General features: G+C 43.3%; 1 protein-coding gene across 2 annotated transcripts in view; it reads right to left on the bottom strand.

Annotated features, from left to right (window-relative positions):
- Window positions 1-22,475, bottom strand: part of LOC121579670 (collagen alpha-1(XXIII) chain) — a 161,905-nt gene that overhangs the window by 37,244 nt on the left and 102,186 nt on the right. Inside the window, exons 5-11 of one of the 2 annotated variants that reach the window (XM_041894465.2) lie at window positions 18,130-18,156; window positions 12,076-12,102; window positions 11,854-11,880; window positions 6,895-6,921; window positions 6,033-6,059; window positions 3,462-3,521; window positions 785-901 (exon numbers count right to left, since the gene is read on the bottom strand). In XM_041894465.2, the coding sequence (XP_041750399.2) occupies window positions 785-901; window positions 3,462-3,521; window positions 6,033-6,059; window positions 6,895-6,921; window positions 11,854-11,880; window positions 12,076-12,102; window positions 18,130-18,156 (312 nt within the window). The remainder of the gene's footprint in view (window positions 1-784; window positions 902-3,461; window positions 3,522-6,032; window positions 6,060-6,894; window positions 6,922-11,853; window positions 11,881-12,075; window positions 12,103-18,129; window positions 18,157-22,475) is intronic. The other variant, XM_041894466.2, reaches the window with a different exon arrangement.

The following is a 22,475-nucleotide window of genomic DNA, read 5'->3' as shown; positions in this document are numbered from 1 at the left end:
CAAAGCAATTGTGGTCCCACAATGGAGCCTGTTTATAGTATCTGTATACTATCCAGAACTTCCCAAAATAATCTAGACATAACTACTAGACATTTATAAAATTGTATTTATTTCACCTTTCATGCTACACAAAGATAAATAGCATAGATTTTTCTAAACTAATCTAATCTGTTAGTTGGACTTATTGCACCCGTTACTGAAATGGTTGTTCCAGTTGAGATGGTTTAGGTAGTCTCATTTATTCATCTTTCTAACCCTGGCAGTCATTCTGAATGCAGATTGTGGTGAATACAAATTCAAATTTGTTGATATCCCCAGTTAGGCTGGATTTCAATAGGATTAGACATCACGTTGCAAGCCAGCATAATGTGACTTGATGCTGGTTTTGCGGATGACCAGCATATACTGGTATGCTGGTGGCCAGCTTATGTGTCTAAAATTCAACGAAGGCTGGTCTCCAGCGAAAACACAATGTAGGCTGGTCTCCAGTGAAAACACAACGAAGTCTGGTCTCCAGACCATGCTAGTTTATGCTGTTTTTATTCAGCGGGGAGTGAGATAAATTAATTAATCAAATTGATTTTTTAAGCCCTTTAGACATCAGCATGTGTTACAATGTGCTTTACAGATACGCAGCCTAAAACCCCAAAGAGCAAGCAATGCAAAGGCAGAAGCACAGTGGTGAGGAAAAACTCCCTAGAAGGCAGGAACCTAGGAAGAGTGGTGGCCAGTCCTCTTCTGACTGATGACTGTAGTGACATGGATGAGAGAGGGGCTGTCTTACCTGCTCCCCAGGGTGACCTCTGGGCCCATCCTTCCCTGTGTTCCCAGATGGTCCTCTAGGACCTGGTGATCCAGGGGGCCCCGGGGGGCCGGGAAGGCCAGCCTGACCCTGGTCACCCTGTATAGGCATGGAGAGAGACGTATGAGATGAGGTAATAATCCCAATTCCCACAGTATTATCAATCAAAACAAATTGCAGAATAATTGTATTGTCACACCCCAGACAAGTTCTTGAACCACTTTCAACATCTTAACTTTGATCAATGTTCTGTACAGTTAATTAAAAACTTGTCTGGCATTAGTCTCTTTTCACAATGTGTCTGGCGTTTGCTGCCAACTATCCTTGCCAATGTCAAAGTGTTAAAGCAAGGCTTAAACTGCTGCTATGCATATTATTCACTCTAGAATACTGTTGAATGCCTGATGTGGTTTTACTCAAAACAAGATGTTTAACACAGTCATATTAACAGCAATTTATTTTGTCAAGTAAACAACAAGCTATTCTTGTTCTCCAATTACCGTAGTTCTGACTGGCATTCTTTCCACCAAATTATCATCCACAAACAATGTAATTTATTCAAACTCACTTTCCAAAAAGACATCATTTATTTTCCCACTCATTTTCTCTCAAATTTGAAGCAGACATATGGAAAGAAGTGGCAGAGCGGCAAACCAAAAAATGCTGGAGGCCAATAACATACAGTGGGGAAAAAAAGTATTTAGTCAGCCACCAATTGTGCAAGTTCTCCCACTTAAAAAGATGAGAGAGGCCTGTAATTTTCATCATAGGTACACGTCAACTGTGACAGACAAATTGAGAATTTTTTTTTCAGAAAATCACATTGTAGGATTTTTAATGAATTTATTTGCAAATTATGGTGGAAAATAAGTATTTGGTCAATAAAAAAAGTTTCTCAATACTTTGTTATATACCCTTTGTTGGCAATGACACAGGTCAAACGTTTTCTGTAAGTCTTCACGAGGTTTTCACACACTGTTGCTGGTATTTTGGCCCATTCCTCCATGCAGATCTCCTCTAGAGCAGTGATGTTTTGGGGCTGTCGCTGGGCAACACGGACTTTCAACTCCCTCCAAAGATTTTCTATGGGGTTGAGATCTGGAGACTGGCTAGGCCACTCCAGGACCTTGAAATGCTTCTTACGATGCCACTCCTTCGTTTGTGTTTCGGATCATTGTCATGCTGAAAGACCCAGCCACGTTTCATCTTCAATGCCCTTGCTGATGGAAGGAGGTTTTCACTCCAAATCTCACGATACATGGCCCCATTAATTCTTTCCTTTACACGGATCAGTCCTCCTGGTCCCTTTGCAGAAAAACAGCCCCAAAGCATGATGTTTCCACCCCCATGCTTCACAGTAGGTATGGTGTTCTTTGGATGCAACTCAGCATTCTTTGTCCTCCAAACACGACTGAGTTGAGTTTTTACCAAAAAAGTTATATTTTGGTTTCATCTGACCATATGACATTCTCCCAATCCTCTTCTGGATCATCCAAATGCACTCTAGCAAACTTCAGACGGGCCTGGACATGTACTGGCTTAAGCAGGGGGGATACGTCTCGCACTGCAGGATTTGAGTCCCTGGCGGCGTAGTGTGTTACTGATGGTAGGCTTTGTTACTTTGGTCCCAGCTCTCTGCAGGTCATTCACTAGGTCCCCCCGTGTGGTTCTGGGATTTTTGCTCACCGTTCTTGTGATCATTTTGACCCCATGGGTGAGATCTTGCGTGGAGCCCCAGATCGAGGGAGATTATCAGTGGTCTTGTATGTCTTCCATTTCCTAATAATTGCTCCCACAGTTGATTTCTTCAGACCAAGCTGCTTACCTATTGCAGATTCAGTCTTCCCAGCTTGGTGCAGGTCTACAATTTTGTTTATGGTGTCCTTTGACAGCTCTTTGGTCTTGGCCATAGTGGAGTTTGGAGTGTGACTGTTTGAGGTTGTGGACAGGTGTCTTTTATACTGATAACAAGTTCAAACAGGTGCCATTAATACAGGTAACGAGTGGAGGACAGAGGAGCCTCTTAAAGAAGAAGTTACAGGTCTGTGAGAGCCAGAAATATTGCTTGTTGGTAGATGACCAAATACTTATTTTCCACCATAATTTGCAAATAAATTCATAAGAAATCCTACAATGTGATTTTCTGGATTTTTTTTCTCAATTTGTCTGTCATAGTTGACGTATACCTATGATGAAAATTACAGGCCTCTCTCATCTTTTTAAGTGGGAGAACTTGCACAATTGGTGGCTGACTAAATACTTTTTTCCCCCACTGTACATGTGTGAGAGAAAGTGATAGAAGAAGAGAGGGTGAGAAGCCAGCTTGAAGGGAGAGAGGGCTGAGATGCGACTAGCTCTACCTTCAGGAGGCGTTTCTGAAAAGTGTGCTGGTCGCCAGAGAGAAAGCCGTGGTCGAAGCGTGGGAAGACCATCTGACTCCAGAGAGAAAGGGAGAGAGGGACGCCACCAGAGACACAGTGAAAAAAAAACAAACAGAAAGAATGTAAGAGAGAGGTTAAACAGAGAGTCAGTAACTAGTATTCTCTACAGGCTTAACAGAAGAAGAGAGGGAGAAGGAGAATAAAGGAAGGGGACGGCAAGGCTGGATGGAGACTCAGAGGACCCGGTCGAGAGAGAGAGAGAGAGGGGTGGGACAAACCTTGACTGTGAGAATCTGATTACTGGGCAGACCTGCAGAGCCCATGAGTGCAGGGAGTCCCTGATGTGAGGTTTGGACAGTGTTGGAAAGGAGCATAAGGATGGAGGAGGGTTGGGTAAGAGGGGGATAATGAAAGACAAGGGTGAGTAGGGTGATAGACAACAGAGGGGGTGAAGGGATTGAATTGAGGTTATTGATCCATCTGTTAGTAAGCACAAAAATCCTGTCTTGGCACAGTTCCAGCATGTGTAAAGCCACTTAACCATAACTGACTAGAGCATACAAAGACAATAGCCATTCTGTCTGGTTTCAATCCTCAAACAATAGAGGCCTAGTTGTCTTGTGGCTGATTGACTTCATATGAATATCAACCATCCATGGAGAGATTCTGGCAGTGTTGTCCATGATTGTGTTAGAGCTGTGGTCAACATGAATTGCAGTGGGTTTAGAGGCTAAAACCATATTCTTCCTGGTGTAATTCACATCTTCCCTCTGCTTTCTCAAATATCAAATTGATATTTTATATTCTAACCTCCCGAGTGGCGCAGTGGTCTAAGGCAGTGCTAGCTGTGCCACTAGAGATCCTGGTTTGAATCCAGGCTCTGTCGTAGCCGGCCGCGACCGGGAGACCCATGGGGCGGCGCACAATTGGCCCAGCGTCGTCTAGGGTAGGGGAGGGAATGGCCGGCAGGGATGTAGCTCAGTTGGTAGAGCATGGCGTTTGCAACGCCAGGGTTGTGGGTTCGATTCCCACGGGGGGTATGATTTTTTTTTATATAATAATAATAATAATAATAATGTATGCACACACTAACTGTAAGTTGCTCTGGATAAGAGCGTCTGCTAAATGACTAAAATGTAATATTGATAACTACAAATTACGTAGCCATAAATAAGCCCTTTGGAGTGCAGACTAGTAAAAATGAACTCAAATGGAAACCAGGCCAGAAACAACTTTGAGGCAGAATAAGAGAGTTGAGAATGACAGGAATGCATCTGCCTCAACAACCCAATGTAAAAATGAGCTAATGTGTATAATATCTTAATAGCAAAGAGTGACTGATTGTGAACCAATTGCTTCTTGATAGAGATATTTGAACATGGCTGGGAGACTAGTGCCCAATGGGTCAGACATCGACCTGGGCTCACGCTGCTCTAGCTTTAATTAACTTCCAAGGTCAGGGGACCCAAACAGCTGGAATAGTATACTTCCAGGGTCATGTACTCCTGCCAAGCTGCTGTTCACTGGGTGATTTACACATGCCCCTATTTCTTCTTCCCAATCAGAAAGTTCAGCTCATGGGATGTTGCAATGATAACTTAGCCAAGCAATTAAACAGACTGTCTAAGACAGATCCTAAAACTTGGTGTTAAAAGGAGGGGCACATTTAACAGTCAAGCGAATCCATGCCTTATATGCTTAGGAACTGGTTCAATCAAAACAGGTTGCCATGTTTCCGAGATAAATCAAAGACAACACCCTGAGCAGAGAGATCTGCAGATGCGCTCTTTTTGTTTCTCACAATACAAATTGTTTCGTTGACTACATGACTCCAAAGTGCATTCTCGCAGTGCAAGAAAAAATATGTTTTTGTCTTATCACGGACACCTGGTAACCAGGTCTTTCTTTTGAGAACTAGACTTATTTGCACAGTGAACAGCAGTGCCCCAGAATGCCCTTCCGTTGGGGCTTAAATACAATAACAAGGCAATAATCATTTAATAGGCCAGCCCAGGCCACCTGTTTCTAATAGAAGTGTGTTAGGCTGTGGGTTACAGGGGAGTCAGTAGGGTTGACCTATCAGGTTACGATAGGTTCAGATGTTATATAAAATACTTTTTCTTTCAGGATTCCTGATCCGTATTTCTTCCTATAATGTGGTAGACAGAATAAACTGTGGGTTAAACAAAGGAAGAGGGTGTGTGGCGGGAGCGTATAAGCATTGTATTTGACCTGAGAGAGTGGAGCTGGTAGAATTCTGGTGTGCTGGTGAATGATAATAGATAATATACAGTGAGTGTACAAAACATTAGGAACACCTTCTTAATATTGAGTTGCACCCCCTTTGCCCCCAGAACAGCCTCAATTTGTCGTGGCATGGACTCTACAAGGTGTTGAAAGCGTTCCACAGGGATGCTGGCCCATGTTGACTCCAATGCTTCCCACAATTGTGTCAAGTGAGGCTGGATGTTCTTTGGGTGGTGGACCGTTCTTGATACACACGGCAAACTGTTGAGCATGAAAAACCCGGCAGCATTGCAGTTCTTGACACTCAAACCAGTGTGCCTGGCATTTAATACCATACCCTGTTCAACGGCACTTAAATATTCTTTCTTGCCCATTCACCCTCTGAATGGCACACATACATGTCTCAAATGTCTCAAGGCTTAAAAATCCTTCTTTAACCTGTCTCCTCCCCTTCATCTACACTGATTGAAGTGGATTTAACAGGTGACATCAATAAGGGATCATAGCTTTCACCTGGTCAGTCTATGTCATGGAAAGAGCAATTTGTCCTAATGTTTTGTACACTCAGTGTATATAGTATATGACATGTTTAACTCTCTCACCCTGGGCCCCATATCTCCTTGATATCCCTAGAGAAAACAGGAAAATGTGAGAACAATATGGATGATCAAAGTACACAACAGGTATATCAAAGGTACAAAGCAAGTTACAATCATGCTTCGAGAATATCTTTCCATTTCATGTTTAACATTTTATTATAACTTTATTAATTGCACTAGACTAGAAAAGTAATTTTACATGAATCCAGAAAATTGTGTGAATTGCTTCCGCTGTTTAAAGTATTTTTATGGTAGTTGAAGACGTTTAAAACAGGTATAGGTGGAAAGTTGATTGAAATTTGATTGCTTCCTACATTTAATTCAGATGTACACATATTTATTTTGAGACATAGAACTAAACATTTTGACTTGGTGGTCAAGGGAAATTGAAGTGTTACTTCTTTGAGTTGCTGAGTCAGAGGCGTTAAGCCTTGTGGGATATTAATTAATATGAACTCGGCAACCGTAACAACCGGCCGTGATCGTGAGTCCCATAGGGCAGCGCACAATTGGCCCAGCGTCGTCTGGGTTGGGGGAGGGTTTGGCCAGGGGGGCTTTACTTGGCTCATCATGCTCTAGTGACTCCTTGTGGCGGGTCGGGCGCCTGCAGGCTGACCTCGGTCGTCAGTTGAACGGTGTTTCCTCCAACACATTGGTGCGGCTGACTTCCGGGTTAAGCGGGCAGGTGTTAAGAAGCGTGGTTTGGCGGGTCATGTTTCGGAGGACGCATGACTTGACCTTCGCCTCCCAAGTCCGTTGGGGAGTTGCAGTGATGAGACAAGATCGAAAAGGGGGTAAAAAACAAAAAAAAGGTAGCTTTTCTATAGGACTAATTGTACTATAGAAAAGGTGTATTTTGTCATACCTTGTCTCCTTTTGGCCCAGGCAGTCCCTGACAATAGAGGAGAAAAAGGAAATAATGGACTGTGATGACCGCTGACAAAACTCATTCCTTCCAAGATACTTTCACTTTCCCTGTAAAGACCCAAATGAAAGCCAGGCCTTCTACGTCTTGAAGGGTTCAGGGTTGTGTGGGTTTGAGGGACACAGCTTTTCTTCACTGATTAACTCTCCCTCTCTTACAATGGGTGGAGGACATATGAGTTTAGGCCTCAACGGGTTACACTCTACAGAATCTCATGATTGCAATTAATTCTGTGATGAGGTATCCGCATGAGGCCTTCTTAGAGTGTGTTTAGATTGCCATGAAGGATATCTGCTAACATGAGCTTTGCGAATGAATGGACACAGGTGTTTAATAACCCTAACACAGATGCAGTATATAGACGTCAGTGTCAGAGTGATGTAACTGGTGTTGGAGCGTTGGGCAGCTGCTGTTGCGTTTCACTATACTGTCAGATAACAGGAGCCTCAACACCCATACTCTCTCCACACGCAACGTATACAGTCCATCTTTACACAGGTCTTGCAACCTTTTTTGCTATGTATATAGTACACATAATTGATGGGGATGCATGCCATTTTACAGTGCATTCGGAAAGTATTCAGACCCCATCCCTTTTTCCAAATGTTGTTACGTTACAGCCTTATACTAAAATGGATTAAATTAATGTTTTTACTCATCAATCTACACACAATACCCCATAGTGAAAAAGAGAAAACAGGTTTTTAGAAATTGTTGCAAATGTATTAAAAATTTAAACCGAAATACCTTATTTACATAAGTATTCAGACCCTTTGCTATGAGACTCAAAATTGAGCTCAGGTGCATCCTGTTTCCATTGATCATCCTTGAGATGTTTCTACAACTTGATTGGAGTCCACCTATGGTACAGTTCAATTGATTGGACATAATTTGGAAAGGCACACACCTGTCTATATAAGGTCCCACAGTTGACAGTGCATGTCAGAGCAAAAACCAAACCATGAGGTCGAAGGAATTTTCCGCAGAGCTCCAAGACAGGATTGTATTGAGGCACAGATCTGGGGAAGGGTACCAACACATTTCTGCAGCATTCAAGGTCCCCAAGAACACAGTGGCCTCCATCATTCTTAAATGGAAGAAGTTTGGAACCACCAAGACTCTTCCTAGAGCTGGCCGCCCGGCCAAACTGAGAAATCGGGGGAGAAGGGCCTTGGTCAGGGAGGTGACCAAGAACCCGATGGTCACTCTGACAGAGCTCCAGAGTTGCTCTGTGGAGATGGGAGAACCTTCCAGAAGGACAACCATCTCCACAGCACTCCATCAATCAGGCCTTTATGGTAGAGTGGCCAGACGGAAGCCACTCCTCAGTAAAAGGCACATGACAGCCTGCTTGGAGTTTGCCAAAAGACACCTAAATGACTCTCAGACCATGAGAAACAAGATTCTCTGGTCTGATGAAACCAAGATTGAACTCTTTGGCCTGAATGCCAAGCATCATGTCTGGAGGAAACCTGGCACCATCCCTACGGTAAAGCATGTTGGTGGCAGCATCATGCTGTGGGGATGTTTTTCAGCGGCAGGGACTGGGAGACTAGCCAGGATCGAGGGAAAGATGAACAGAGCAAAGTACAGAGAGATCCTTGATGAAAACCTGCTCCAGAGCGCTTAATCCCAGGATTGGGGCGAAGGTTCACCTTCCAACAGGACAACGACCCTAAGTACACAGCCAAGACAATGCATGAGTGGCTTCAGGACAAGTCTCTGAATGTCCTTGAGTGGCCCAGCCAGAGCCCGCACTTGAACCCGATCTAACATCTCTGGAGGAACCTGAAAATAGATGTGCAGCAACGCTTCCCATCCATCTTGACAGAGCTTGAGAGGATCTGCAAAGAAGAATGGGAGAAACTCCCAAAATACAGGTGTGCAAAGCTTGTAGCCTCATACCCAAGAAGACTTGAGGCTGTAATCGCTGCCAAAGGTGCTTCAACAAAGTACTGAGTTAAGGGTAGAAATAATTACAGTGCTATGAAAAAGTATTTGCCCCCTTTCTAATTTTCTGTACTTTTGCATATTTGTGATACTGAATGCTATCAGATCTTCAACCAAAACCTAATATTAGATAAAGGGAACATAAGTGAACAAATAACACAACAATTACATATTTATTTAATAAACAAAGCTATGCAACACCCATTTCCCCTGTGTGAAAAAGTAATTGCCCCCTTACACTCAATAACTGGTTGTGCCACCTTTAGCTGCATTGACTCCAACCAAATGTTTCCTGTAGTTGTTGATCAGTCTCTCACATCGCTGTGGAGGAATGTTGGTCCACTCTTCCATGCAGAACTGCTTTAACTCAGTGACGTGTGGGTTTTCAAGCATGAACTGCTTGTTTCAAGTCCTGCCACAACATCTCAATTGGGATTAGGTCTTGACTTTGACTAGGCCATTCCAAAACTTCAAATGTGTTACTTTTTAGCAATTTTCATGTAGACTTGATTGTGTGTTTTGTATTATTGTCTTGCTGCATGACCCAGCTGCGATTCAGCTTCAGCTCACAGACGGATGGTCTGACATTCTCCTGTAGAATTCTCTGATACAGAGCAGAATTCATGGTTCCTTCTATTAAGGCAAGTCGTCCAGGTCCTGAGGCAGCAAAGCATCCCCAAACCATCACACCACCATCACCATGCTTGACCTTTGGTATGATGTTCTTACTGTGGAATGCAGTGTTTGGTTTTCGCCAGGCATAATGGGACCCATCTCGTCCAAAAAGTTGACTCAAGTTTGCCAAAAAGCACCTGGATGATCATCAAGACTCTTGGAATAACTTTCTATGGACAGATGATTCAAAAGTATAACTTTTTGGACGACATGGTTCCAGTAATGCCTGGCGAAAACCAAACTCTGCATTCCACAGTAAGAACATCATACCAAAGGTCAAGCATGGTGGTGGTGGTGCGATGGTTTGGGGATGCTTTGCTGCCTCAGGACCTGGACGACTTGCCTTAATAGAAGGAACCATGAATTCTGCTCTGTATCAGAGAATTCTACAGGAGAATGTCAGACCATCCGTCTGTGAGCTGAAGCTGAAGCGCAGCTGGGTCATGCAGCAAGACAATGATCCAAAACACACAATCAAGTCTACATGATAATTGCTAAAAAGCAACAAATTGGAAGTTTTGGAATGGCCTAGTCAAAGTCCAGACCTAATCCCAATTGAGATGTTGTGGCAGGACTTGAAACGAGCAGTTCATGCTTGAAAACCAACACGTCACTGAGTTAAAGCAGTTCTGCATGGAAGAGTGGGTCAAAATTCCTCCACAGCGACGTAAGAGACCGATCAACAACTACAGGAAACATTTGGTTGGAGTCATTGCAGCTAAAGGTGGCACAACCAGTTATTGAGTGTAAGGGGGCAATTACTTTTTCACACAGGGGAATTGGGTGTTGCATAACTTTGTTTATGAAATAAATATGTAATTGTTGTGTTATTTGTCCACTTATGTTCCCTTTATCTAATAGTAGGTTTTGGTTGAAGATCTGATAACATTCAGTATCACAAATATGCAAAAGTAGAGAAAATTAGAAAGGGGGAAAATACTTTTTCATAGTACTGTATGTAAATGTGATATTTACGTTTTAATTTGTTATACATTTGCAGAATTTTCTAAAAACCTGTTTTTGCTTTGTCATTATGACGTGTTGTGTGTAGAATGATGAGGGGGAAAAATGATTTAATCAATTTTAGAATAAGGCTGTAACATAACAAAATGTGGAAAAAGTCAAGGGGTCTGAATACGAATGCACTGTAAGTCTTAAGATTATGGTGCGTTTCTGTGTTACATTTAGTCCATCAATCGTAATTGCAAATTCTTAATGAGCTGCAGGGAAAGTGTTGAAAAGCAGAGGCCTCACGATTATCGAAAACATTAAGATCGTGTATAAGTGCCTTCAGAACAAGGTAATAAATCAGATCATCTTCTAAGAAAAGGGTACTTTTGAAAGAAGCTCACTTCAGTCAAGACACACCCCATTTATTATTGTGTGTGACATTGTTCCCACCTCTCCTACCATGTAGCAGACCAGCCCGCTGTGGCCCCTTGGACATAGACACAGGCATATGCACAGGGCTGCCTTCAGGGCTGCCTGCCTTCAGGGGCTCATATAGCACACTGATGAACGGATAGGCCTTTCCAGACTAGGAGCACAGCTTTGCCAAGGTGAATCAAAGTTAAAAGGTCTCCCCTAACCAGAGGGTGCTGATAATGAGCTGACCGGTGGAGAATAGAGGAGTGTTCATTTCATTCAGGCAGCCATCCGGCTGCTGAACAGTGGGACATAGGACAGATGTAGGCCCAATAGGACGCAGGGACTGTGAATATGTGTCCATTAACTATTTGTAGTGTTAGTCCTGTGTGGCTCAGTTGGTAGAGCATGGCGTTTGCAACGCCAGTGTTGTGGGTTCGATTCCCACAGGGGACCAGTACGAAAATGTATGCACTCACTACTGCAAGTCGCTCTGGATAAGAGTGTCTGCTAAATTACTAAAATGTCAATGTAAAAATGTAGTGTTTTCCGAATTGCATGTAGTATTGTGCATTGTTTTTGTGTAATTGTATGCTGACTTTACAAAATGAATTTTCATGTAAATGGAAAAATAAAGTATATAGTATCGTATGGTATGGTATCATGTTTTGGCAGATGTTCAGCTCTGCTACATCACATCTGCTTATAATTAGACACCTTGGTGTTTGATCATCCAAAACTGGGAGTTTAACAGACTTCTGAGTTCTCAGTGATTGCCTCCAAGGTGGTTACTGACTAACTCCATTACTGCAGTAATTAATAAAGCTCAATTGTTTTGAGGACATCTAAAAGTCTCTCCTTTGATTAGAATTATTACCACGACACAGATAAGATGATTATCATACATACCTGGCTTCCCATGGGACCAGGAGCACCCTGTATATGGGAAGACAACGTTTAAATCACAGAATGATTACATCACAAGTCATACATAGCAAAAGTAGAACGCATAAAATGTTCACGGTAATGAAATTAACACATCATTGAATAGAGCTGTACTGTATAAAGTGCACTGTGAGCTGAACATCAGCACCATATCACAACATTAAGATGATGAACATGGGTACTTACAGGCTTCCCATCCATTCCAAGTGGGCCCTAGAATACAGAAACATTTATCAAAAATACATATGTTAAAGATAAACACGGTTATGTACAGTATATGCAAGTTTTGGTAGCAAAAATATCAGATCAATTGGGCACACAGCTGGCCAACGATTAAGCAGGCCATAGACAAACATAGGTACAAATCCAGTCAGTCTAGAGTCCACGTTCACTGTATCGCAAAGCCATTATGTAGGTCGCTGTCCATTGCTACACAGGTGCTGAAATGCTCTTGAAGTTTGTACAAATAACTATTATAATATTCCACAGCCAGTAGGGTGAAAAAGACGGATGAAGATGCAAGGATTTTAAGCGAAAGAGAGGTACATCAACTATTCTGTGAATACTGTAGGGGGAACTGTGAGTCCAACTGGGCCCACATGTGGTTCGGTCATGAACAGAGTTTGGACTCACATCCCAGTTATTATTGGAGCAACTTTACAGGTTTGTGCATTTCCCTGTTGATCTTAAGTAAGCATGTGGGCTGCCAACACATGCAACCCAACCCATCTGGACCTACTGTCAGAACAACTGTCTTAAACCTTTGTCTGAGTAGAAGGGAAAGAGAAGGTAAAGGGGATATCTAGTCAGTTGCACAACTGAATGCATTCAACCGAAATGTGTCTTTCGCATTAGCCAAACCCCTCTGGAAAAATCTTCCGTTCTGCCCTTGAGCAAGGCAGTTAATCCCAAACAACAACTGCTCCCCGGGCGAATTAACCATTTGATGTTATTAAGACCTCAACACACACAACCAAATGTGAGACAGCTTGAGACCACAAAATAACACCTTTTAAGTTCCTGAGAGGTTGATAAGTTACAGCACCATAAATGAATTCTGTCCTTGAGGAGAAACTTGTAGAGATGCAGTCAGTAGACTTGTTTGAATTGCAAAAGAGAGCTTTTCCTGATGTATCAAGTAGATGGCACTCTCTTATGGTCCAGGAGAAGTGCAGGTGACTACACACAATAGCGGAACAACTCAACTGGAGCCATAAGGGAAGATAACCATAGTCTAGGACAGGGCTCTCCAATTCTGTTCCTGGAGAGCTACCGTCCTGTAGGTTATCTCTCCAACCCTAATCTAGCGCACCTGATTCTAATAATTTTATTTTATTTATTTTATTTATTTCACCTTTATTTAACCAGGTAAACCAGTTGAGAACAAGTTCTCATTTACAACTGCGACCTGGCCAAGATAAAGCAAAGCAGTGCGATAAAAAACAACAACACAGAGTTACATATGGGGTAAAACAAAACAAAGTCAAAAATACAACAGAAATACATATAATATACAGTGTGCAAATGTAGCAAGTTATGGAGGTAAGGCAATAAAATAGGCTATAGTGCAAAATAATTACAATTTAGTATTAACACTGGAATGATGTGCAAGAGATGATGTGCAAATAGAGATACTGGGGTACAAATGAGCAAAATAAATAACAATATAGGGATGAGGTAGTTGGGCGGGCTAATTTCAGATGGGCTGTGTACAGGTGCAGTGATCGGTAAGGTGCTCTGACAACTGATGCTTAAAGTTAGTGAGGGAGATAAGTGTCTCCAGCTTCAGAGATTTTTGCAATTTGTTCCAGTCATTGGCAGCAGAGAACTGGAAGGAATTGCGGCCAAAGGAGGTGTTGGCTTTGGGGATGACCAGTGAGATATACCCGCTGGAGCGCAGACTACGGGTGGGTGTTGCTATGGTGACCAATGAGCTAAGATAAGGCGGGGATTTGCCTAGCAGTGATTTATAGATGGCCTGGAGCCAGTGGGTTTGGCGACGAATATGTAGTGAGGACCAGCCAACAAGAGCGTACAGGTCACAGTGGTGGGTATTATATGGGGCTTTGGAGACAAAACGGATGGCACTGTGATAGACAACATCCAATTTGCTGAGTAGAGTGTTGGAGGCTATTTTGTAAATGACATCGCCGAAGTCAAGGATCGGTAGGATAGTCAGTTTTACGAGGGCATGTTTGGCAGCATGAGTGAAGGAGGCTTTGTTGCGAAATAGGAAACCGATTCTAGATTTAACTTTGGATTGGAGATTCTTAATGTGAGTCTGGAAGGAGAGTTTACAGTCTAACCAGACACCTAGATATTTGTAGTTGTCCACATACTCTAGGTCAGACCCGTCTAGAGTAGTGATTCTAGTCGGGTGGGCGGGTGCAAGCAGCGTTCGGTTGAAGAGCATGCATTTAGTTTTACTAGTGTTTAAGAGCAGTTGGAGGCTACTGAAGGAGTGTTGTATGGAATTGAAGCTCGTTTGGAGGTTTGTTAACACAGTGTCCAATGAAGGGCCAGATGTATACAAAATGGTGTCGTCTGCGTAGAGGTGGATCTGAGAGTCACCAGCAGCAAGAGCGACGTCATTGATATACACAGAGAAAAGAGTTGGCCCAAGAATTGAACCCTGTGGCACCCCCATAGAGACTGCCATAGGTCCAGACAACAGGCCCTCCGATTTGACACATTGAACTCTATCTGAGAAGTAGTTGGTGAACCAGGCGAGGCAGTCATTTGAGAAACCAAGGCTATTTAGTCTGCCAATAAGAATGCGGTGGTTGACAGAGTCGAAAGCCTTGGCCAGGTCAATGAAAACGGCTGCACAGTACTGTCTATTATCGATCGCGGTTATAATATCGTTTAGGACCTTGAGCGTGGCTGAAGTGCACCCATGACCAGCTCGGAAACCGGATTGCATAGCGGAGAAGGTACGGTGGGATTCGAAATGGTCGGTGATCTGTTTGTTGACTTGGCTTTCAAAAACTTTTTGAAAGGCAGGGCAGGATGGATATGGGTCTGTAACAGTTTGGGTCTAGAGTGTCACCCCCTTTGAAGAGGGGGATGACCGCGGCAGCTTTCCAGTCTCTGGGGATCTCAGACGTTACGAAAGAGAGGTTGAACAGGCTAGTAATAGGGGTTGCGACAATTTCGGCGGCTAGTTTTAGAAAGAAAGGGTCCAGATTGTCTAGCCCAGATGATTTGTAGGGGTCCAGATTTTGCAGCTCTTTTAGAACATCAGCTGTCTGGATTTGTGTGAAGGAGAAGCGGGGGGGGCATGGGCAAGTTGCAGTGGAGGGTGCATTGCTGGTGGCCGGGGTAGTGGTAGCCAGGTGGAAAGCATGGCCAGCCGTAGCAAAATGCTTGTTGAAATTCTCGATTATTGTAGATTTATCGGTGGTGATAGTGTTTCCTAGCCTCAGTGCAGTGGGCAGCTGGGAGGAAGTGCTCTTATTTTCCATGGACTTTACAGTGTCCCAAAACTTTTTGGAGTTAGTGCTACAGGATGCAAAATTCTGTTTGAAAAAGTTAGCCTTTGCTTTCCTAACTGCTTGTGTATATTGGTTCCTAACTTCCCTGAAAAGTTGCATATCGCGGGGGCTATTTGATGCTAATGCAGTACGCCACAGGATGTTTTTGTGCTGGTCAAGGGCAGTCAAGTCTGAGGAGAACCAGGGGCTATATCTGTTCTTAGTTCTGTATTTTTTGAATGGGGCATGTCTATTTAAGATTGAGAGGAAATTACTTTTAAAGAACAACCAGGCATCCTCTACTGACGGAATGAGATCTATATCCATCCAGGATACCTGGGCCAGGTCAATTAGGAAGGCCTGCTCGCTGAAGTGTTTTTGGGAGCGTTTGACAGTGATGAGGGTGGTCGTTTGACCGCGGACCCGTTACGGACGCAGGCAATAAGGCAGTGATCGCTGAGATCCTGGTTGAAGACAGCGGAGGTGTATTTAGAGGGTAAGTTAGTCAGGATGATATCTATGAGGGTACCCATGTTTACGGATTTAGGGTTGTACCTGGTAGGTTCGTTGATAATTTGTGTGAGATTGAGGGCATCTAGTTTAGATTGTAGGATGGCTGGGGTGTTAAGCATATCCCAATTTAGGTCACCAAGTAGTACGAACTCTGAGGATAGATGGGGGGCAATCAATTCACATATGGTGTCCAGGGCACAGCTGGGGGCTGAGGGGGGTCTGTAGCAAGCGGCAACAGTGAGAGATTTATTTCTGGAAAGGTGGAGTAGAAGCTCAAACTGTTTGGGCACAGACCTGGATAGTATGATGGAGCTCTGCAGGCTATCTCTACAGTAGATTGCAACTCCACCCCCTTTGGCAGTTCTATCTAGACGGAAAATGTTATAGTTGGGGATGGAAATTTCAGAATTTTTGGTGGCCTTCCTAAGCCAGGATTCAGACACTGCTAGAACATCAGGGTTGGCGGAGTGTGCTAACGCAGTGAATAACTCAAACTTAGGAAGGAGGCTTCTGATATTTATGTGCAGAAAACCAAGACTTTTACGGTTACAGAAGTCAACAAATGATAGCTCCTGGGGAGTAGGAGTGATACTGGGGGCTGCAGGGCCTGGGTTAGCCTCTACATCACCAGAGGAACAGAGGAGGACTAGAATAAGGATACGACTAAAGGCTTTAAGAACTGGTCTTCTAGTGCGTTGGGTACATAGAATAAAGGGGGGCAGTTCTCCGGGCGTTGTAGAAAAGATTCAGGGCATTATGTACAGAAAAGGATATGGAAGGATATGAGTACAGTTCAGGTAACCCTAAGCGTTGGGTAACAATGAAAGAGATAGCGTCATTGGAGGCATCGATGGAGCCGGTCTCGGCGTGTATGGGGGGAGGAACAAAGGAACTATATGAGGCAGTTTGAGAGGGACTAGGGGTTCTACATTGAAATTGTATAATAAGAACTAACCCAAACAGCAATAGGCAAGGCATAATTGACATGGGAGAGAGGCATAAAGCAGTCACATGTGTTATTAGAGAGAGCTAAGACACAACTGGAAATAGCGATAACGTTTGGGCTAAGACTAAACAGAATAAACAGGACAGGGTACCGTGTAAAGGAACAGTCCAGCAGGCATCAGCTGTGCAGCTGAGTGATCATAAGGTCCAGTGAACAGCAATATGTGAGTCCGAGAGCAGTTCAAATTGGTGCTTCAGCACAGATAGCAGGGTGCTAGCGGGCCGGGGGAGGCAGATGGATCTTCGTGGTCGTCGCAACGGGAAGCCTGTTGAAACCACATCAGACTATTTCGTCGGCAAACCAGTCGTGTTGGATCGGCGGGGCTCAGTGTCAACACTAGGAGGTCCCGTCCGGTTGACAGAGAGGTAGATAGCCGGGAGATGGGCCTGAGGCTAGCTCAAGGCTAACTGGTGCTTGCTATAGGGTAATGGTAATCAGCCAACAACAGGTTGCAGCTAGCTAGCTGGTTGTGATGATCCGGCGCTAGGGTCCAGTGATTCCGGCAGAAAGTCCAATAAGCTCTGGGGTCGATAGCACGCTGGGTCGATAGCACGCTGTGCAGACTGGCCGACGAATTGTCCAGGCTAGAGCTAGAGCTGGCTGGTGGATAGTGTAGGCCACGGACAATGGTGACGACGCTAACGGTGACTAATAACAGGTAGCCACTATTTTCAGCTTACGGTTCTTGATGAAAGTTATAAAGAAATAATAGAATCCTTTCCACGTTGGGTGAGGCGGGTTGCAGGAAAGTATATTTTGTTAAAGAATGAAAGTAAAAAATTGAGAAATATAGACAAAAAAACAAGAAACGGGATATTTACACAGGACGATAATTAGCTGGTTGATAAGCTGAATCAGTTTAGTAACACCTTGGGTTGGAGCAAAAACCTATAGGACAGTAGCTCTCCAGGAACAGGATTGGAGAGCCCTAGTCTGGGACTCTAGGTTAGGGAATATCATATTCTAGGTCATATCAAATCAAATCTTATTTGTCACATGCTTCGTAAACAACGGGTGTAGACTAACAGTGAAACGCTTACTTACGGGCCCTTCCCAACAATGCAGCGAGAATGACAATAGAGAAATAATTGAAAAGTAAAACACGTAATAATAAAACTAATAATAGATACACAATGAATAACATATGAGTAACACAATGAATAACACAATGAGTAACATATTATGCGGGTTTAGAGTATTAAAATAATATAACATTTGCTCAGAAAAGAGAATTAGAGTGACATTTACCGGGTAACCATCCCGTCCAGGCGTGCCCTGTTAGGATTATACAGAACACTAGATAAGATAATATAATTGAAGGTTAAAATTAACATGCTTTTAAACAATCTCACTTAATGCTGGGCCCTTAATAATAATAATAATAACTATATTTCTATAGCGGTTTTCGATACAAATAACGAAGTGCATCACATCATAAAATAATCAAATAAAAGTACTAACAAAGAAACAGACAGGAGAAAGGAGATTTTTAAAAGATAGCTAATTCAAATTATAAGTTGAAATCAAACATTTAAAGCATCTTTATGAAAGTGTGTCTTCAGCAGGGATAAAAAAAACGGAACTTAATCTGCAAGCCTGTTGACCATTCCAAAGTCTAGGGGCCCTAATGGCAAATGCCTGGTCTCCTTTCATTTTCAACCTAGATTTTGGAATGGTCAACAGTGCCCTGCCAGAGGATCTCAGGCTGTGTCCTGGCTCGTAGCGAGATAAAAGATCAGAGATATACAGTGAGGGAAAAAAGTATTTGATCCCCTGCTGATTTTGTATGTTTGCCCACTGACAAAGAAATTATCAGTCTATAATTTTAATGGTAGGTTTATTTGAACAGTGAGAGACAGAATAACAACAACAAAAAATCCAGAAAAACGCATGTCAAAAATGTTATTAATTTATTTGCATGTTAATGAGGGAAATAAGTATTTGACCACTCTGCAAAACATGACTTAGTACATGGTGGCAAAACCCTTGTTGGCAATCACAGAGGTCAGACGTTTCTTGTAAAGTTGGCCACCAGGTTTGCACACATCTCAGGAGGGATTTTGTCCCACTCCTCTTTGCAGATCTTCTCCAAGTCATTAAGGTTTCGAGGCTGACGTTTGGCAACTCGAACCTTCAGCTCCCTCCACAGATTTTCTATGGGATTAAGGTCTGGAGACTGGCTAGGCCACTCCAGGACCTTAATGTGCTTCTTGAGCCACTCCTTTGTTGCCTTGGCCATGTGTTTTGGGTCATTGTCATGCTGGAATACCCATCCACGACCCATTTTCAATGCCCTGGCTGAGGGAAGGAGGTTCTCACCCAAGATTTGACGGTACATGGCCCCGTCCATCGTCCCTTTGATGCGGTGAAGTTGTCCTGTCCCCTTAGCAGAAAAACACCCCCAAAGCATAATGTTTCCCACCTCCATGTTTGACGGTGGGGATGGTGTTCTTGGGGTCATAGGCAGCATTCCTCCTCCTCCAAACACGGCGGAGTTGAGTTGATGCCAAAGAGCTCCATTTAGGTCTCATCTGACCACAACACTTTCACCCAGTTCTCCTCTGAATCATTCAGATGTTCATTGGCAAACTTCAGACGGGCATGTATATGTGCTTTCTTGAGCAGGGGGACCTTGCGGGCGCTGCAGGATTTCAGTCCTTCACGGCGTAGTGTGTTACCAATTGTTTTCTTGGTGACTATGGTCCCAGCTGCCTTGAGATCATTGACAAGATACTCCCGTGTAGTTTTGGGCTGATTCCTCACCGTTCTCATGATCATTGCGACTCCACGAGGTGAGATCTTGCATGGAGCCCCAGGCCGAGGGATACTGACAGTTATTTTGTGTTTCTTCCATTTGCAAATAATCGCACCAACTGTTGTCACCTTCTCACCAAGCTGCTTGGCGATGGTCTTGTAGCCCATTCCAGCCTTGTGTAGGTCTACAATCTTGTCTCTGACATCCTTGGAGAGCTCTTTGGTCGTGGCCATAGTGGAGAGTTTGGAATCTGATTGATTGATTGCTTCTGTGGACAGGTGTCTTTTATACAGGTAACAAACTGAGATTAGGAGCACTCCCTTTTAAGAGTGTGCTCCTAATCTCAGATTGTTACCTGTATAAAATACACCTGGGAGCCAGAAATCTTTCTGATTGAGAGGGGGTCAAATACTTATTTCCCTCATTAAAATGCAAATCAATTCATAACATTTTTGACATGCGTTTTTCTGGATTTTTTTGTTGTTATTCTGTCTCTTACTGTTCAAATACACCTACCATTAAAATTATAGACTGATCATTTCTTTGTCAGTGGGCAAACGTACAAAATCAGCAGGGGATCAAATACTTTTTTCCCTCACTGTAGCATGTATAACTTTCTCCAGATCAGCGACTGAAATAAAATAATTCACTTTAGCTATATTTCTTAGATGATAAAAGCAGAATTGGACAACCTTCTTTACATGCAGCTCAAGGTTTTGGTCAGTGTCAAAGAAGACCGCAAGGTTTCTGGCCGTAGGCTTTACATTGGTGGACAAATGATCAAGGTTATTTACAATCTGGTTTCTAGGGGCCAAATAAAACAACCTCTGGTTTCTTCTCATTGAGCCAGATTAAATTGTCAGACATCCAACATTTGATGTCAGCAAGACACTACACAGCTTGGTCACTGGGTCGGAATGGTAAATAAAGCTGTGTGCCATCCACATAGCAGTGAAACTGAATGTTAAGATTGCGGATGATGTCACCTAGGGCTGTGGCGGTCACAAAATTTCGTCAGCCGGTGATTGTCAAGCAAATAACTGTCAGTCTCACAGTAATTGACCGTTAATTAACATAAACACAAATTTAGCATCTCCTGGCTTCCACACATAGCCTACAAGCCACTGATGCAGACCTTTGGAACATCTACATTTTAAAAAGTCTAATAAATCCATGTAATATAGCCTACACCTTCACAATAAATCCATTATTTATTTTAGACAGGTCTAAAGAAGCAAGATAAGAAGAGAATGTAGTTTCAGAAGAAAATAATAGCATACTCTGAGTTGTCCTTATGTTAGGTCCTGATGTGGCTATGCCAAATGGCTGTGGGCTACACTAGTTCATTTAGCAGACAAGATTTGCTTAGAATTCCGTGGCATTATTATTTTTTATTTAACCTTTATTTAACCAGGTAAGCCAGTTGAGAACAAGTTCTCATTTACAACTGCGACCTGGCCAAGATAAAGCAAAGCAGTGCGATAAAAACAACAACACAGAGTTACATTTGGGGTAAACAAAACATGAAGTCAAAAATACAACAGAAAATATATATACAGTGTGTGCGAAGTTATGGAGGTAAGGCAATAAATAAATAGGCCATAGTGCAAAAATAGTTACAATTTCGTAATTAACACTGGAATGATAAATGTGCAAAAGATGATGTGCAAATAGAGATACTGGGGTGCAAATTAGCAAAATAAATAACAATATGGGGATGAGGTAGTTGGGTGGGCTAATTTTAGAATGGCTGTGTACAGGTGCAGTGATCAGTAAGCTGCTCTGACAACTGATGCCTAAAGTTAGTGAGGGAGATAAGAGTCTCCAGCTTCAGAGATTTTTGCAGTTCGTTCCAGTCATTGGCAGCAGAGAACTGGAAGGAATGGCGGCCAAAGGAGGTGTTGGCTTTGGGGATGACCAGTGAGATATACCTGCTGGAGCGCAGACTACGGGTGGGTGTTGCTATGGTGACCAGTGAGCTAAGATAAGACGGGGATTTGCCTAGCAGTGATTTATAGATGACCTGGAGCCAGTGGGTTTGGTGACGAATATGTAGTGAGGGCCAGCCAACAAGAGCGTACAGGTCACAATGGTGGGTAGTATATGGGGCTTTGGTGACAAAACGGATGGCTACATCCAATTTGCTGAGTAGAGTGTTGGAGGCTATTTTGTAAATGACATCGCCGAAGTCAAGGATCGGTAGGATAGTCAGTTTTACGAGGGCATGTTTGGCAGCTTGAGTGAAGGAGGCTTTGTTGCAAAATAGGAAGCTGATTCTAGATCTAACTTTTGATTGGAGATGCTTAATGTGAGTCTGGAAGGAGAGTTTACAGTCTAACCAGACACCTAGGTATTTGTAGTTGTCCACATACTCTAGGTCAGACCCGCCGAGAGTAGTGATTCTAGTCAGGTGGGCGGGTGCAAGCAGCGTTCGGATGAAGAGCAAGCATTTAGTTTTACTAGTGTTTAAGAGCAGTTGGAGGCTACGGAAGGAGTGTTGTATGGCGTTGAAGCTCGTTTGGAAGTTTGTTAACACAGTCTCCAATGAAGGGCCAGATGTATACAAAATGGTGTCGTCCGCATAGAGGTGGATCCGAGCATCACCAGCAGCAAGAGCGACATCATTGATATACACAGAGAATAGAATCGGCCCGAGAATTGAACCCTGTGGCACCCCCATAGAGAGCCAGAGGTCCAGACAACAGGCCCTCCGATTTGACACATTGAACTCTATCTGAGAAGTAGTTGGTGAACCAGGCGAGGCAGTCATTAGAGAAACCAAGGCTATTTAGTCTGCCAATAAGAATGCGGTGGTTGACAGAGTCGAAAGCCCTGGCCA

Source organism: Coregonus clupeaformis, chromosome 13 (genome assembly GCF_020615455.1).
Source record: "Coregonus clupeaformis isolate EN_2021a chromosome 13, ASM2061545v1, whole genome shotgun sequence".
In the NCBI taxonomy this organism is placed as follows: domain Eukaryota; kingdom Metazoa; phylum Chordata; class Actinopteri; order Salmoniformes; family Salmonidae; genus Coregonus; species Coregonus clupeaformis.
The sequence above is the reverse complement of the archived record's forward strand: the minus strand, read 5'-3'. Positions and strand labels throughout refer to the sequence as shown.